General features: G+C 46.7%; 1 protein-coding gene across 2 annotated transcripts in view; it reads left to right on the forward strand.

Annotated features, from left to right (window-relative positions):
- LOC309331048 (V-set and immunoglobulin domain-containing protein 8-like) overlaps window positions 1–14,610 on the forward strand; it is a 28,090-nt gene extending 13,480 nt beyond the window's left edge. For both annotated transcript variants that reach the window (XM_081843045.1, XM_081843044.1), the window contains exons 3-8: window positions 3,132–3,310; window positions 4,639–4,840; window positions 6,371–6,535; window positions 7,214–7,336; window positions 8,671–8,899; window positions 10,900–14,610. In XM_081843045.1, the coding sequence (XP_081699171.1) occupies window positions 3,132–3,310; window positions 4,639–4,840; window positions 6,371–6,535; window positions 7,214–7,336; window positions 8,671–8,899; window positions 10,900–11,380 (1,379 nt within the window). In that variant the 3' untranslated portion in view covers window positions 11,381–14,610. The remainder of the gene's footprint in view (window positions 1–3,131; window positions 3,311–4,638; window positions 4,841–6,370; window positions 6,536–7,213; window positions 7,337–8,670; window positions 8,900–10,899) is intronic.
- The last annotated feature ends 4,094 nt before the right edge of the window (window positions 14,611–18,704 follow it).

The following is an 18,704-nucleotide window of genomic DNA, read 5'->3' on the forward strand; positions in this document are numbered from 1 at the left end:
TGAGGAAACAAAGAGGGAGTCAGTGGTGCAGTTCAGAACATAAGGAACTTTGCTGCTGTTGTGGTGTGGGTGGTTCCTAAATTTATTACCCACTGTTCACCAGCAGAGTCCCAAGGCAAGCTAAAACTCTTTAAAACCATATGTTGAAAACTTGTCGGCATCCATCTTGTCTCTGGAGACAATGGAAGGCTGTGCCTTCGGGGGCAATGTCAAAGCGTTGGTGAGTTACACCTTTATGGACTGATACGGGAGAAACATGTTTTATTGCAGGTGGGGCAGATGAAAGTTAAAACCAATTACAGTCACGGGACATTAATATTATTAATAGACGAGCACTGCTGGATCAGGCCAAAGACCCACCCAAGTCCAGTATCCTGTTCTCACAGTGGCCAGCCAGCTGCTTCTGGGGGAAAACCCCAAGCATGACATGAGCAATACAGCTCTCTTCCATCTTATGGTTTCCAGCAACTGGTTCTCAGATGTATATAGGCATCTGTCCCCCCCACTTAGGCGGGGGTTAAGTTCCAGGCCCCCGCACTCCTAAGCGAAAATCGCGTAAGTGGAACACACCCTCTAAAAAGCCTCTAAACACCCGTTTCCCCCTGCTCTCCAGCTCTTTTTCCTGCTTGCTCTCCACACTGTTTTCTCTTCAAGTAGAGCTGAAGCTCTGGGGTTGGCTGGTGTAAACAAAGCCCCACTTCACCTCCGGTCTCTTTGGGGCATCCTTTGCCCTCAACGGCATCCTCTTTGGGCTGCAGAGAGGGTCTCCTGGTGAGCCATGGGGGCTCTCGAGCTCTCTCCCACCATCTCCTGGTTTGAATCTCTTTATTTATATCCCGGAGCCGTGCATATACACAGATGTGCGTAAGTTTATCGCACATAAGTGTGGGAATGTCTGTATTGCCTCTGAAGGAGGGTAGTAGCCTTATTCTCTGTGATCCGTCTAATGGAGCAGGTGGTTGCTGAACAACTCCAGGCATGTCTGGAGGATGCGGACCATTTGGATCCCTTCCCATTGGGATTCAGACCTCATCATAGGACTGAAACTGCCTTGGTCACACTGGTTGATGATCTCCGGTGGGCTAGGGACAAAAGTGAGAGCTGTTTCCTGGTTCTGCTGGATCTCTCAGTAGCCTTTGACACCACCAACCATAACATCCTTCCGTCTAGAGGAGCTGGGAGCTGGGGGCACTGTTATACAGTGGTTCCACTCCTTCCTCCTTGGTCGTGTTCAGAAAGTGGTGGTGGGGGATGAGTGTTCAGACACCTGGGCCCTCACTTGTGGGGTGCCTCAGGGTTCTGTCCTCTCCCCCATGCTTTTTAACATCTACATGAAGCCGCTGGGAGAGATCATCAGGGGGTTTGGGCTGGGTGTCCATTAATATGAACCAGTAAAGGTCCTGTGTGAGTGCCTGGAGGCTGTTGGAGGATGGATGGCAGCTAATGGATTGAGGTTGAATCCTGACAAGACAGAAGTCAGGATTCAACCTGGGGGACAGGGGGCGGGCTGGTGTGGAGGACTCCCTGGTCCTGAATGGGGTAACTGTGCCCCTGAAGGACCAGGTGTGCAGCCTGGGAGTCATTTTGGACTCACAGCTGTCCATGGAGGCACAGGTCAGTTCTGTATCCAGGGCAGCTGTCTACCAGCTCCATCTGGTACACCAGCTGAGACCCTACCTGCCTGAGGACTGTCTTGCCAGAGTGGTGCATGCTCTAGTTATCTCCCGCTTGGACTACTGAAATGCACTCTATGTGGGGCTACCTTTGAAGGTGACCAGGAAACTACAACTAATCCAGAATGTGGCAGCTAGACTGGTGACTGGGAGCGGCTGCCGGGACCATATAACACCAGTCCTGAAAGATCTACGTTGGCTCCCAGTATGTTTCTGAGCACAATTCAAAGTGTTGGTGCTGACCTTTAAAGCCATAAACGGCCTCGGCCCAGTATACCTGAAGGAGCGTCTCCACCCCCATCGTTCTGCCCAGACACTGAGGTCCAACGCCGAAGGCCTGCTGGCAGTTTTTTCACTGTGAGAAGCAGAGCTACAGGGAACCAGGCAGAGGGCCTTCTTGGTAGTGGCGCCTGCCTTGTGGAACGCCCTCCCATCAGATGTCAAAGAGATAAACAACTATCTGACTTTTAGAAGACATCTGAAGGCAGCCCTGTTCAGGGAAGTTTTTAATGTGTGACATTTTAATGTATTTTTAATCTTTGTTGGAAACCGCCCAGAGTGGCTGGGGAAACCCAGCCAGATGGGCGGGGTAAATAATAATAATAATAATAATAATAATAATAATTATTATTATTATTATTATTATTATCCTCTTGTAAAGTTGTTCAAACTAGTGGCCATCATCAGTGCCTCTTTCTGTAGTGTTTCACTGGCATACACTTTGGTAAAAAGCTGCAACCATTGGTGCAGCTGCCTTGATCCAGCAGGGCTCTTGTGTTCTTAATAGTCATCTTCAAATGTCTGTTGCGTGGATAATGCAGCTTTCTGCTGCTTCAGAGAGGTCGCAAACTGGTGGGTTCAAATCACAAGGAAATGGATTTTGACAAACGTTGGGAAGAACTTCCCGACAATACCTTCAGCAGTGGAACAGAGTCTTGCTCAGAGGTTGGTGGGTCTTCATTACAGGTACTTTAGCACAGACTGGACGGCCTGTCAGGAATTCTGTGGTAGTGGATTTCCGCTGCGTTAGTATGAAAGGCACCACACTTTGCAAAACCTTTTCTAGTAGAAAAAAACCCTGGATTCTGTCGGGAGAATATTATCTGGGATACAGCAAGGTCTCACTAGACACAGGAGGGCAATAAAAAGCCTAGTGAATAGAGACACCTTCCAAGAAACAGGGACCCCTTCTTTAACTATGTTAATGATCAAAAATTAAAATCTTCTTACACCAGCTGCTCAATATTCCTAGCTTATGTTAGGTAGTATGTTTGAATGTTGAATGTGTAAGTGTTATGTCTAGAAACAATGGATAAAACAAACACTATTAGTTGTACTGCACTGCTGGATAAGTGTTTAATGGTTATTGTATTTGCTTTAAAACCAATAAAAATTTGGTTTGTTTTTTTAATTTAAAAACGACCTGGTTTAATGCGCTATGTGGCTCTTTGTTTTTAGTTTCCTGTTTTGCTGTGAGGATCAAGGAAAAGGGGCAGGATGTCATCTACCTTCCCAAAGGGGAGTCGGTCAAGCTGGGGTGCCCATTTGCATCAGACCCAGAAGACGACACTCCGGACAATGGCTGGGACATTGAATGGAAGCAAGTGAAGCCAGGTCCACACCCCCAGGATTACCCGGTGAGTTTGTGGTTTTCAAACCCTGTGTCCCCGTCTCCCTGGCAGAGATGGGCTTCTAGTGATTGCTGAGACTGCTGGTAGGGTGATCGTGGGTTCTGCTTCAGCGAGGACAGCCCTCTTATTTGAAGGCATCTGCTACTTCAGGGGTCACCAACTTTTTTTAGGGGGGCCTGTCGGTACACTTAGAATCCCCATTCCAAGTGTCTGGGGCAACTCAGTCAGATGGGCGGAGTATAATAATAATAATTATTATAATTATTATTTTGAGGAAGTGTCGTGGGCGTCAGTCACAAAATGGCTGACTGAGCAGGAAGAGCACTGTGGATTTTTGAGGGGATATTTATTCAGCCTTTTCATGGGCGCCATGTTGGAGTCTCCTGCTCTTCTTGAAGAGTTGGCCTGGCCCAAGCCCAGCATAAACATAACAAAGGGAGAACAGGGGCGCTGAAGATGCTCATTGACAGTGAGCATCTGGGCGGCAGACTGAGCAGGCAAACCATTCACCTGGTCACAGTCTTCCCCGCTGGTGTGAGATGGATTGTGTTTCTGTTTACAGTTTAGTAATTTAGTTGCATCTATAAATCGCTGGGTTTCAATCTCCCAGCTCGAGAAAGAGAGGAACGGCTTAGCGCTGAGATCCCTGCATTGCTAGGAGAGCATTGCAGGCCGAGCCAACATGGCAAGTCAGAAGTAAACCCCACAGAGTTCCATGAGTCCTGCTCCCAAGAAATATGCCCACAAGCAGAACCTGAGACTGGTTTGGTTGTCTCCAAAGAGCTGTGCTTTCTGCGATCCTGTCACCATGCAGGGAGTAGAAGAGAGCCTCAGCCCCCAGTGAAATAACAATAATACTAAATAATTAAGCGAAATCCCGTGTCCCTAAGGAATTGTTCTCTCCCACCTGCACAAAATATGCAAATGATGGGCATTTGCATGACTTACTTTAGTTTGCCATTTTTACTAATTTGAATAAAATGAAGGCAATACAATGAAGGGAATGCGTACTGAAGAATAACTATGGATGATTACCAGAGAAGCTGAAGGAAGTCCAAAATGTTTTTATTTGTTAAAATTTGGATAAAATTGTATAATTTTGTTGGAAAATTAATAAAAATTTATTTTAAAAAAAAGATTCTGGTTGAGCTAGGCTAGGTCAGCTGCTAAAACTATTACTGAGCACACTCCTCTGGCTAGATTTCTGGGGGCATTGCTGATGTCAAAACATAACTTTTCCGTCAAAAGGACTAGCATCATAAAATGCACAAAGCTCCACTCTCCTCTGTCCAATGTGTTTTCCATCAACCTCTCCTTGTCTGATTCTTCACAAGCTCCTGGGTTACCACGATAACCGTGTCATCTACCCTGGACCTCCTGATCTCCAGCAGAGGGTGGGTTTCATCTCTCCAGATCCCAGCCTGTATGATGCCTCCATGCAACTAAGGGACGTGCAGATCACTGACTCAGCCACATACGAGTGCAAGGTGAAGAAGACCACAGAAGCCAGCCACAAAGTGACCATCACTGTGCAAGGTGGACCTCATCTCTTGTTCCATTCTTGGGGTGATGGTGGTGTTGCTTAACAGGAGGGGTTAAGACTGTAGCCTTAAGCATGTTTCAGAGGGCAGGTCCTCATCTTTTAATGCAGGGGTGGGAAAAGGCTTGAGGGCGACATTCCTTCCAGGACAGCCTTTCAAGGGCCACTACCAGTGGTGTGGGGGGCCAGAGGCAATAGTGGGTGGAGCAATGAATACAATTTTTATCTAGCTTCCAAACACACACTTCTCTCTCCTCAGCCCAGGCAGGCATTGGCTTGTATCCAATGCTAGTCTTACTCAGAAAAGACCCACTGAAATCAATGGACCCAAGTTGAATGCCTGTATAGTTTAGTTGGTTGCAGCATGGTGCTGATAACGCCAAGGTTTCAGGTTCGATCCCCGTATGTGACAGCTTTGTGTTGGGTCCCTTCCACCTCTACAATTCAACAATTCTATTATTCTAAATGGGTTATGTTTATTAATTTCAGTGGGTCTACTCTGAGTAGGACTAGCACGGGATGCAACCCAGGGAGGCAGAAAGCTGAGAGTGAGCTAGCAAAGCCTGAAAGGCCACAGTCCTGGACTTGAGGTTGCCCTTCTTTGAATGAATAGGTAGCATCCAACCAGGTGTGGAGTGCAAATTATATGCAGGAGGGATGGGGAGGCAGAAGTGACTAGAAAGGGTAGTACCCACAGCACTCATCAAAAAATCCATATATGCCCACTGTTATGGAAAATTGGGGGGGTGTTGATTTTTTTGCGTAACTCCCCAAGGGACTGAGTCCCCTAAGTCCATGATCGGTCAGAGATGAATGGATGGAGGCAGGATGCAGGGGAAGCAAGGCAGATCTTTATTTTTCTGTTGCAACAGAGTTACCTCGCCTCCTTGTAAGGAGGTAAGAGAGGAGGTAAAGGTGCAGGAACCTTTAAAGACCTTTGAAATTGCCCAACCCCTTAGCCAAAGACCACCCTAAAAGCATCATACATACATCACAGGAGGTGGTCTACAACATAAATCCTGTCTGCCAGGATACCTGATAATGGTCACTGGTGGCATTTCCTGGGGAGCCTGACCATTCCATTGAGATTGTAAATACCGTACTTTAGTTCCTGAATCTCTTATTTACAAACTTACATCTATTGATAGTTTGCTCAGCTTAACAGAAACTTGGATTTGCGGGAAGTGGGTAAGCCCCCTAGATTCCAGGCAGTTTTGTTGACGGGATTTGCAAGCGAAAAGACAATTGGGAAGCTTTCCCCCATTTCCTTCCTTCTACTGCAGAGGAATATTTGAGGTCATTTCGGGAGAGTCAAAATGGCTTTTGGGGATTGTTCTGTTTGCCAAAATGTGAGGTTTTTCCTCAAGGAATATTTCCTAATATTTTAAAGAGAGATGGGTTTCCACGGAGTGTATTTTGTCTACTATGCATGTGCACCCTTAAAAGTTTATGGCGCTCGCTGATCTAGAAAGGTTGGTGGCTCCCTGCCGTAGCAGGAATCTGACGTCTTCTCTCTGCCAATCTAGAAAGACCATTACTGCCGCAATGCTCGATAATCGGTAATGTAGCCTATGGGGCGGATGTCACGCTGCGCTGCTTCACTTCCACGGGCTCACCACCCCTCACCTACCAGTGGTCCATGACGCACGGACACCAATTCAGGGACTGGATGCCCCCCGGAGGATCAATGGGTGAGTGACGACAACAGTGGGGCCAGGGGGAAGAAAACTATAGGGCAGGCATATCCAAAGTTTGTTACAGGAGCCTAATCCAGGCTGCCGGTCAGTTTAATCTGGCCCCTGTGGCAGTTTATTTCCTGGGGTAAAATCCTTAAAAAAAACCTCAACAACTTCGGACACGAAGCGGACACGGAGCAATGGTTCCAAACTACAAGAAAGAAGATTCCACCTAAACATTAGGAAGAACTTCCTGACAGTAAGAGCTGTTCGACAGTGGAATTTGCTGCCAAGGAGTGTGGTGGAGTCTCCTTCTTTGGAGGTCTTTAAGCAGAGGCTTGACAACCATATGTCAGGAGTGCTCTGATGGTGTTTCCTGCTTGGCAGGGGGTTGGACTCGATGGCCCTTGTGGTCTCTTCCAACTCTATGATTCTATGATTCTAACTTCAATCCTAAAAGAAGCTCAAAAACTTCAATCCTAAAAAAAGGTCAATAACTTTGGTCAGCCCTTTGGTCAGCCCCACGACCCTTCACCCTTCACTTCATCAAATCTAGCCCTTTTTGGAAAAAGTTTGGACACCACTGCTATAGGGGCATCCTCGGACCTGGCTTGGGAAAGGATCAGGCTCTCTGGACTTTCTCAGAAGCATTCCAGTTAACCAGCCCTTCACACTCTCGTTTCTGCTAAGCAGGCTCTGTCCCTGGAGACCTCCACATCAGGGATTTGTGCGAAGACCACGTGGGTACCTACCAGTGCAGTGTGCGGAATAACGTTGGCGTGGCCTATTGCTCCGTGGACATCTACTTTGGCGGAGGTAAGCGAGGGCGAGGTTTGTCACTAAGGCAACTTATCCAGACAAAACTGGCACAGGTATGTGGGAGAGTGAATGGGGGGGGGGCATTTTTGTTCAGCACTACTTTCCCTGTTTTTTGGGGGGTGTCCATTTAAAAACAGGGCTGCACTCGCCCCACCCCACATCCCACCAGCTTCATAGCTGCCCAAACATGTTGTTTTATTACATTTTTATTGCAATTTATTAAATTTTATTACATGTTTTGTTTTTAAAGTTGGGCTTTTGGGGTGTTTGTTTTAATGAACATTTGTGTAAACCATTTCAAGGGGTGTTTGTTTGTTTGTTTGTTTGTTTGTTTGTTTGTTTAGCAGTATATAAATCCTGCTAAATACTGCTCTATAAGGCGCACCAGACCACAAGACGCACCTAGTTTTTGGAGGAGGAAAACAAGAAAAAAAATATATTCTGAATCTCAGAAGCCAGAACAGCAAGAGGGATTGCTGCGCAGTGAAAGCAGCAATCCCTCTTGATGTTCTGGCTTCTGGGATAGCTGCGCAGCCTGCATTCGCTCCATAAGACGCACACACATTTCCCCTTACTTTTTAGGAGGGAAAAAGTGAGTCTTATAGAGCAAAAAATACGGTAAATAATAAACATTAAAGGTGTTCCAGGAGAGGCGGCAGATATTTTATTTACTTTTGTAGAAAATTGATTCATGGGAATGTTAGGTGATGATGTGATAGCCTCCCAGAGGGGCTGGCCAAAATCTCACAAGATCTCTTTTGAGATCTCAGAGGGCCCCACAATATCTTGTAGGAGCCCCACAGAGTTCTTTGCACAACCTTCCCAGAGTTGGGTAAGCAAGGCGGAGGGCTTACAGCCTCTTTCTGCAGCAACAAAACCTGGGAATGCCATGCAAGATCTCATAGGGTCTTTGTGAGATCTCGGACAACACCTTCCGACTGTTTCCTCTCCCCTTTGCTCTTCATTCATTCATTTCCCCACCACCTCACAAAACTGTAATCTCGCAAGTAAATCAGGCTTAAATAGCACATCTACTGTAATAGAGTGGTACCTTGGATCTCGAACTTAATCCATTCCAGAAGTATGTTCGACTCCCAAAACTGTTTGAAAACCAAGGCGCGGCTTCCGATTGGCTGCAGGGGCTTCCTGCACTCAAGCGGAAACTGTGTCGGATGTTTGGCTTCCGAAAAACTTTCGCAGACTGGAACACTCGCTTCTGGGTTTGTGGCGTTCGGGAGCAGATTTGTTCAGCAACTAAGCTGTTCGAGAACCAAGGTATCACTGTACTAGGCAGCGAGTGAAAGAGTCACTGAAGAGCCCTTTCGTTGCAGGTTACCAAAGAGGTTTGATCATCGCGGGATCCATCATCATCCCCCTCCTGGCCCTGGCCCTGATCATTGGGGGGATCATCTGGTGCTGTTCATGCTGCTGCGGGAAAAACTGGTGTAGCGGTTGCCCAGGTTGCTACTGCGGGAAGGATTATTGCTGGGACTGCTGCTGTTCCGGCTGCACTCAGGAGCCGAAGCAGGAATACCAGGAGACCAAAGCCAGCGAGATCTGGTGAGTATTGTAGCCCAAGGCAGGGGTGAGACTAGACTTTATTTCAGCCGGGTCAAAGACCCTATTTGGCAGCCCCCCTATGCGTATTTGCATACATACACACAGGCTGAGAGCCTCAAGGGCGCCTCCCAGAGGCTTCTCCCGGGGCAAAAAACCTGGCTAGCTCCCCCCACCAGCTCCCATAGTTAGGGCTCTGCAAACTCCAGAGAATTGCAGACATCACAGGATGGCTGTGATTTGGTTCATGAATTGTTTTGGGAAGTGCAAAGTGGGCCAGTTCACTCTTTAAAAGCAAACAGAATCAAATTTCGTCTCCATTCTCACATCTCAGAAGGAAGGGTTGGAATAAGTGGGGGCGTCGGAGAAGAATTACACACGATAGGTAATTTCTAAAAGCAAGCCTGGGGAGTAGAAGAAAAGGGGGAGGGACTTCCAAGGTTAATCAGAGCAAAAGAATGAATAAGAAACACCCAAAAAAAAAAAAAAAAACCTAAGCAGGGAATTCAGGAGTAAACAAATGAATTTTATGAGTAATTGTTAAAGGACTGCTCTGAGCATGGGAGGAGCAGGCTATGAGTTCCTAAATCAACTGTAATGGTTTTGTGCTCCTCCCTTCTCCAAGCAGTTAGAGGAAATAATTAAGAGAGAGAAAGAAATGGGACTTGTAATGGCTTCATAATGCACGGATATTACAGATTATTCACAACTATACAGGTCCGGTAGTCAGGTCCCTTCCCAGGACAGGCAGTGCTGGTATTCAAAGCAACACCAGCCCCTAGGACTCATATTCAGGGTAGCAAAACAATAACCTAGTTAACTTATGGAACTCCCTGCCACAAGATGTGGTTTGCAGAAGTGTGTGTTGGAGGCAAGGAGCAGAGCCTCAATGGTAGAGTATTTGCTCTGCATGCAGAAGGTGCCTGCTCAATCCCCAGGATCTATAGGTAAGGCTGGGAATGTCCCCTGCCTGAAACCCCAGACAGCTGCTGCCAATCAGTGTAGGCAATATTGCGCTAGATGGGCCAATGGTCTCATTCAGTATATATTTATTGCTATTGATTTCCAAACATTGTATATACTGCTTGATTGTAAGAAGCACATTACAAAAAGAGCAAAATATTCAAATTACTGCAAAGAAACAGGCATTTACATATATTTTATTAAATTTCTACAAATTTCACATAAACCTTTCAATACATAATAATTTTTCCTTTTGTTTTATCGGGTTCCCATTCCATTTTCCGTGGTGTTTTTTATTCCACCCCTTTGCTGCACTCTGTTGTCGCTCTTGTATACCAGAACCTTAATTACAATAACCTCCAGTTCTTTCTGTTGCTCGTGGTTCAAATCCTGCTCGCGAACTCATCATGTTACAATATTTCTTTAAGTAATCCGAAAAAGGCTTCCATTCTTCCATAAGACAGCCGTCGTTAAGTTCTCTTATTTTCTGTTAAATTTGCTGATTCAGCATAGTCCATCGCTTTACTATGAGGCAAGCGTTTAAAACATTCAGAAGGAAAAACTGAGATAAAAGATTAGCTAAAACAGGGGTAGGCAACCTAAGGCCCGGGGGCCAGATGCGGCCCAATCGCCTTCTCAATCCGGCCCGCAGACGGTCTGAGAAGCAGCATGTTTCTACAAGAGTAGAATGTGTGCTTTTATTTAAAATGCATCTCTGGGTTATTTGTGGGGCATAGGAATTCGTTAATTCCCCCCCCCCCCGCCAAATATAGTCTGGCCCACCACATGGTCTGAGGGATGGTAGACCAGCCCACAGCTGAAAAAGGTTGCTGACCCCTGAGGTAAAACCAGATTCTTTAAAGCAGCCTCGTTTGTGCCCACTCTCATGAAATGGAACATTGCTGGCCGATTGGAACACTTGTCAGGATAAAAGCCCCTGTGCTGCAACATTTTGTTGCAGGGGACACACGTTTCACCTAACCCTGAGCTGATTTGTGGTTCCCCCCTGCCTTCCCCCCCCCCAATCCTGTTTCTTGTAGTGTGGATGCCGATGCTCCTCCAAGCAGACCGTGCAGCCAGGCATTCAGTCGCGCAAGCAGCCTCCACTCCCTGCTTGGCGGCTACCAGACGCGGACCGGCCAGTACACGCAGTGCCGCAAGTACGCCTCCCCCATCGTTCAGGTGAAGATGACGTCTCCCCCCGACAGCGACGTGAGCGTCGTCCTGGCCCCCGAAATCCCGTCTCCCCCCAGCTCGGAGCAAGGAGATGTTTCTGAGCACTACTACCCCGCTAAAGGGAAGGATGCTTATCCCGCAGCAATCGACTCCGTTCCTGGATACGTCAAGGGGGAGAACTACAAAGGCTCCAGTCCGAGGCATCAGATCTACGCCGAGCCGCAGAAGTTCTCCACGCCCGCCTCGGATCCTGGCTGCATCCGCTGGCAGGATGGAAACACCAGGCCCTACAAGGGCACCGTAGTCATGATGCGATCTGCAAGCAAAGAAGGGCTCTTGATATGAGGCAAATGCCGGGCGGAGGGGAGGGGGGTGGGACAGGGAATGTTGACGCACCACTGGTGCTGGGGATAGATATTGCCAACTTCTCATTCAGAGCTGGAGATCAAACTCATCAGCCGGCCTCCCATCTTCATGTATGTCTACAAGTACCAGCCGCTGTTGGGATCTGTCTGTGTGCCGCCGTCCCATGTGGTGAATCACAGAACTGCAGGTCGTGGGGTTCCCCATCAAGAACCTTCTGGTACTGCTCTGATTCTGCCCACCCAGGCTAACTGTTGGATCCTTCAGGGCAAGAAGGAGTGCAAAGATGCTTCCTGTCCCAGCTGAGCCTTGAACAATGAGGACCTCCTGAGCATCCTTGGCTATTCTTTGGTCTTGACGTCTGACCTCCTTCTCCATTCCCTGATTTGACCTTTGGCCCTGACCTCTGGCTTTCTCCTTGACCCCCATCTCCTGATTCAACCTTTGGTCCTCACCCCTGGCTTGCTCCTTGACCTCGTCTCCTGATTTGACCTTTGGCCTTGACGTTTGGCTTGCTCCTTGATCCCATCTCCTCATTTCCCTTTCTTTGGTCTTGATTACTGGCTTGTCCTATGACTTCTGGTTCCTGGCTCACCTTAGACACTTGCCTACAGCCCAGCCCTGACAATGTATGGACTTCCACTCTGGCTGAATAGGAATGGAAAGGAGTAGGGGCTCTCCATGAGAATAAACCTTCTCTCACTGTTAGAGTGAGAGGGAGGCCAATGCACTTTTTTTTTAAGCCTTCAAAGTTTGCCCCTCTGCCTCAGCCCCATTATTGGCACCACTGGAATTATCCTAATATATTGGCCTCCTTTCCATAGGAAGGTATGCACCCTGAAGTTCAACCAAAAAGGGTGACCATTGTCACCTTCCCCTCCCTTAGACCCAACCCCAAACCAAATTTGGGAGCAGGGAAGGCCGTGGCAGAGGGTTCCCCAGAGCTCCACCACAGCGTTTTCTCTTGGAGGCTCTTTTTCCTGTTGGAAACAATGCAAATATCCCCCTTTTCTTGCTGGGGGTGATGGGAATGTGAATGGCAGAGGTGGAGAATCTCTGACCCATGAGGCCATTTCCTCCCCCCACAAACTACACCCACATACCCACTCCCGACATCACTTTGAAATCTGTCTGCAAGCATTTTTTATTGAAGTCCCCTGTGAAGGGATTTCAAAGCGATGTCTCTTGGTGCCCATCAGCTGATAAGTGCCGAAAGGTCTCACTTTCTGAAGTCCAGTTCCAAGTTGTTTTTATCCAGTGCAAATGGACTCCAAAGGTGAGCCTTTTTCAAGTTGTCAGCTGACATCATCATTATTTCAGGTGATTGGCAGGTGGCCAGCCCTTCCTAACTGTCAAAGTTGGCCCGCAAGGGTAGGGGAAGGAAGGATCTGGCCTGTGGGCCACATCTGGTACTCTTTCCCTGATCTGGTGTCTCTGCTACTGATACTAGTCTCCTCCTTACCCCAAACTAAGTCTCTCGACCTCTGGGGCAAGGGCAGGTTGGAGGCAACCCTGCTTGCCTGAGTTCCAGTAGCAAGTCTTCAAATGAGGGAGCTCGCTTTTGCAAGCACCCCTAATTTAAGCGCTCAAAACATTATTCGTTGTAAGTATTATGACAAGACGATGTATAAGGAATGCTTTCATCCAGCAAAAGCGCCATACAACTGCTGAGTATTATTAGAGTTAGGCTTGTTATTTTAGCAGCTTTTTTTGTTTTTGTTTTTGTTTTTATGAATGAATGCTTCTCAGAAAACAAGAGCACAAGATGAAACAATAACAGTATTAGTTAAACTACAGAATGGCATTTGTAACAGTCCTGTTTTCTTAAGCACACTTTCTTCGGCAGTGGAATACAAACTCTTCTAATAGCCTGATCCTTTTGCATATTTACTCAAAAGCAAGTCCCACTCAATTCAGTGGAGCTCGCTTTTGGGTTAATGTTCATAGAACAGTATCCCAGCTGTGCATATGCCATTCTAAATCAGGGCAAGAAATCAATTTTTCAGGCTAAGGGCCACATTTCCTCCCAGACAACCTTCCGAGGGCCGTGTGACTGTGGTGGGTGAAGCCAGAGGCAACTGTGGGGGTTTGGGAGGGGGCAGGGACAAATGTAAAACAGTAGGCTACTTTTTACACGCACACTAAGCTCACTCAGTTCTCCATCCATGCAAGTAAGAGGTATTATCAGGGTTCAAAGTCACATTCCTTGCACATCCCTGGCAAAATCATGGTGTGACCTGGGGCGAGTTTTGAGGGCTAGGCAGAGAGGCCTTGAGGGCCACATCTGACCTCTGGGTCTGTGGTTCCCCATCCCTTCTTTTCTAAAGGATGGAGGTGGTTTCGCACGCAGAAATAGAGAGGGTCAATTACAGCAGCAGGTGAAAAATAAAATAAATAGCTCCACAGCTAAATGTTGCTCTTAAATTTACTGCTGCAGCTGTTTTTTTTTTTTTTTGTCTTTGAAATTCCATTCACCAGGAACGGTTGACCCTCATCCATAGGTCCACTTGTAGTCCTCAGTCTAATTTTATGTGACCATCAGTCTAATTTCAAAAGTCCTATGCAAGGAATAGCTTGAGACTTCTGGTAAGGAACAATGTGCCCCTCCCCTGACTGCCTGGGGAGGGAAGAGGAAGAGAAAGAGGAAGAGGAAGAGAAGGGGGTGTCAGAGGGAGAGGAAAAAATGGGGAGGGGAGAAAGGAGTTGACCCTGCCCACTGTTGGCTTTGGCTGCACCCACAGGAAAAAACGGCCCCATCAAATTACTCGCACGGGAATGCGGTTCTTGACAAAAAAGTGTTGTCCTCTCTTGCCATACAAGGATTCCAAAGAGATCACACCTTCTCATTCGCAAGACAGAGCACATGAACAAATGTTTCTGTTTGTAAATTGTCATGTTTGGAAACCATTTTGCCATTTTAAAATGCTTTTGAGAATGAATGTTCTTTTTTATTTTAAGAAGCCCTTTTCAGTTCAAGATGCAGGATTTTTGTAACTGTATACTTGAGTATCATCATTATCCTTCTGTGTGTAAGTGTGTGTGTGTTTTTTTAAATGTGTATATGGTTAGTTCCCTTCAATTAAATGTAATAAGGATTGTTAATTGCTTCTGAGATATTTCCCTGAAGGAGGGCTGTATAGCCTAAAAAATGCACTAGGCTCTTGAATATTTTTGTGGTTCAATAAATCATCTGCCTTTAATTATCACTTCAATAGTAGCCATGTTGTTGTATTGCGCCGAAACCAAGGCTTCATTCATGCAGGAGTTTACTATGGATTTGCTGTTACCTAAGCATGCAAGTATTTAAGAGCAAGTGCATAGTGTCACTTCATCAAAATCACAGAACTGTAGAGTTGGAAAGGACCCCCAAAAGTAATCTAGTCCAACCCCTTGCAATGAAGAAAAACTCTAACCTGTACATTCCCTCTCCATTTAATCCACATTTCTCCATTCTTTGGATAATCAGATATGAAAAATAAATCAAGTTTCAATGTGTGTGTTGTGGGGTGGGGTTATACAAAGGGTTCTGTTCAATTTAAGTGCTACTCAGAGGAGTCCCAATGACATTAAATGAACATGACTAGCATATGATAGGTCTTCTCCGAGTAGAGCTTAGGTAGGTACAACTCAAAGTACATATTGTTCGTTGCAACCCAGTCTCTGAGCAGTGAGAGCAGTCAGGGATGTTTGCCCCTCTCTATAGTTTGGTTTCCTTGGGATAAAGATCAATGGCTGTGGCGCCTTCAGGAATTACATAAATATACTACCTAAGCAGGGACGTGGGTGGCATTGTGGGTTAAACCACAGAGCCTAGGACTTGCCGATCAGAAGGTTGGTGGTTCGAATCCCTGCGATGGGATGAGCTCCCATTGCTTGGTCTCTGCTCCTGCCAACCTAGCAGTTCGAAAGCACCTCAAAGTGCAAGTAGATAAATAGGTACCATTCCGGCGGGAAGGTAAACAGTGTTTCCATGCACTGCTCTGGTTCGCCAGAAGCGGCTTAGTCATGCTGGCCACATGACCCGGAAGCTGTACGCCTGCTCCCTCGGCCAGTAAAGCGAGATGAGCGCCGCAACCCCAGAGCCATGACTGAACCTAATGGTCAGGGGTCCCTTTACCTTTTTACTACCTAAGCAAAGGATGGAGGGTCTCACAGAATTAATACGCCAACAGATATTACCTTCCCATTAGGTTCCCAGGGAGATCCTTAAGCCAAAGCTTTGGGTGCGGCCCAGAACAAGACCAGCCTTTGTGTATCCAGCTTCCAGCACAGCCCCTGCCCTTTGCCTATTGTTCTCTGTCCCTACAAAGTGATGCTGCTTCCAGCTAGGTGGGGAGGGGGAGGATTAATCTCATTTGTCTCTTTGGCAACAGAGCAACCTTTTTGGACATGTAAATGGTGATACTTAGCTAGGAAGCTACGGCCATTCTCTTATAAAAAAACTGGCCTGGCCAGTTCAGTAGCCTCTTCTACTAGATTCTAAGCCTCCTTGGTAGAGAATCAGAGGCCTGGAAAGGACCCACAGATATAATCGAGACCAAGACATACACTGCAAACCTATAACACTGTTAGGGAAAAGTGTGTACAATGTAAACGCAATTTTTGCATGCACTTTGTGGGGGGGCGGGGCGGATCCACAGACAAGAAGAGGATGGAATGGGCTTCTGACTGACAAAACTGATTGTGAAACTGAAAACACACATTCACCTGTGACCTGTGCTGAAACAGGCAAATAATAATACGGCCCTCTCAACAAACGGATTGGTGGTGCTTTTTTCTTCACACACCTAACGCTACACTTCAAAACCTAAGGTAGCAATTGCCAGGTCATTTCTAAAAGAAAAAGAAAAACAATGTCAGATGAAGCACTGCGTTGAGTCTGACCTTTTAAATGACTACCTTGGTGTTTGAAACATAGTATTAAAACAACACTAACAGTTTGTTTTAAGCAAGTAAAGTCACATTCTGCTAACCTGTTTGTGGGGCACAAATCCTGATTTGTTTGCACAGTGTTTGCAAGGAGGCCCGCGATCTCTGAGCATTCATTCATTCTGCTTTTGTTGGCCTGGAGAGCATCCTACACAGTCCAGTGTATCTCCTAATCATTTTGCAGATTGCAAGGAAGTCCAGCTTGTGGGGGTGTGGATTTAGAATGCAAGGCCTCCAAATCAAGTTTGATTGTGCCACCTGAATTTGTCAATATGCAATTGAACTGAACCGCACCCCACAGCGGCGGCAGTCTGGAAGCACCCCAAGAGTCTGGTGACACTTGATAGATTATCAGATCTGAAGATGCAAAGGATATGCAAAGGATATCCACTTGCTGGAGCTCAGTGGATCTGAATCAGGTCACAACTAGGGATGGGACTGTTTGGGTTTCTCTCAGTTTCTCATTTTTCTCTAGGGTTTCAGGCAGGGAATCTTTCCCAGCCCTACCGAGAGATGCTGGAAACTGAACCTGGGACTTCTTGTATGCAGGGAAGGAGCTCTACCACTGAGCTACACTTCTTCCCTAATATTATAGCCCTGCATTGTCATTCCTGCAGTCAGAATAAATGACCTCCAGGAGCATTCCTGCTCTAAAATTCTATGTTTCTATTGCATCCCTGAGCAACAGGGAAGCATCTCACCTTAATCTTAGACCAGTCCTCAAGCAAGATTTAAAGGGGCTCCTGTGACTCTTATTCAGTTTTAAACACATACGCACATGCCCACATGGAGTGCATGTAGAAGATAAATGCGCCCCACACCAAGCTCATAATACTCTCACAGCCAGAAAACTATACAGAGCAAAAAACAAGGCCACGTTTAGCCCTTAGCTGACCTCAGCAACCCCTCTTGTCACATTACAGGACATTCTTCCTGAGCCTCCCCTCTGTGGAACTGGTTTAACAAGTGTACACAAATATCCAAGCAGACGCCGAAATGGTATCTTATGTACGTGAATGGGGACAGGTCTGTGTCAATGGATTCTGGAGTCAAGGTAATTCATCATTTCAAAAGGAAGTCTCAGACAGGAAGGGCAATTAATGTCAGGTATTGCCAGGCGTCTTGATGGATGGGCTTGCAAATGTGTTGGAGAAACATGACAGCCTGAGCATGATCTAATTCACGTGCACAAGCACAACTCATTTTGTGATGTATCTGAGACATTTTTTTGGTGGTCCTTCTGTCAAGGGGCAGGTGGATAATTTCTGAGGTTTTAAAAGATGTCACACACCTTTGTTCTGGGCACCTCCTTGCAAGGGAGCAAGGAGACTTTGTTGTAACAGACCAGTAAAGATCAACAGCTTGCCTTGCAGGTAAATCTCTGACTTGATGGGGACTTGGGCTGTAAAAGCCAACCCTGTGGGTGTGGGTGGGTGTACGCGTGTGTGTGCAGAACTGTGACCACAGCTGTTGCCTCAGACATAGCATAGGTGAGCAGCAGAAGTGAGAGTCCCCGCAGGCCGTAGTTGCCATCCCTTGGCCTAGCTCCCCGCATACACATGTGGTAAGTGGGTCAGGATGTCTGTGCGTTTAGGCTTACACAAACATCCACCCACATATGCAAACAAATGAGAATCTTGCAGAAAAGGAAGAGTAGCCACTGTTTGCTTTGCAAAAGAGTACGCTGGTAATAATATATGGGCCAATCCCAGAGGGTGGCAACCCTCTGGTTTGGAAGGAGCAACATATGAATCAGGCAAATAATAAACAAAGGTTGCTTGCCAAGATTTGGCGGGGTTTCACCGTTGACAGAGATTCTGATGTTAAACTAAGAGGCATAAACTGACTCACTGCCAGCCCTAAGAATAGACATGATATATATTTTTAATGTTTGATGATTTATTGTGTTTTTAATATTCTGTTGGGAGCCGCCCAGAGTGGCTGGGGCAACCCATTCAGATGGGCAACATATACCAGTACACATTACAGTAGTACCTCTGGTTACGTACTTAATTCATTCCGGAGGTCCGTCCTTAACCTGAAACTGTTCTTAACCCAAAGCACCACTTTAGCTAATGCGGCCTCCCGCTGCTGTCGCACCGCTGGAGCACAATTTCTGTTCTCATCCTGAAGCAAAGTTCTTAACCTAAGGCACTATTTCTGGGTTAGCAGAGTCTATAACCTGAAGCGTATGTAACCTGAAGCGTATGTAACCCGAGGTACCACTTTAGTGTGTGTGTGTGTGTGTGTGGCAACTGACTTTGCCAGTTGCTTCCTCAAGGCTGCCCCCCCAAAAAGAGAGGTTATGATTTGGTGAATGTATTGGCGGGAAAACCATTCAACGTTAAACCAGATCCACACACTATCATGAGGCCCT

This window comes from Podarcis erhardii (assembly GCF_964252035.2).
Source record: "Podarcis erhardii genome assembly, chromosome: 15".
NCBI classification, from domain to species: domain Eukaryota; kingdom Metazoa; phylum Chordata; class Lepidosauria; order Squamata; family Lacertidae; genus Podarcis; species Podarcis erhardii.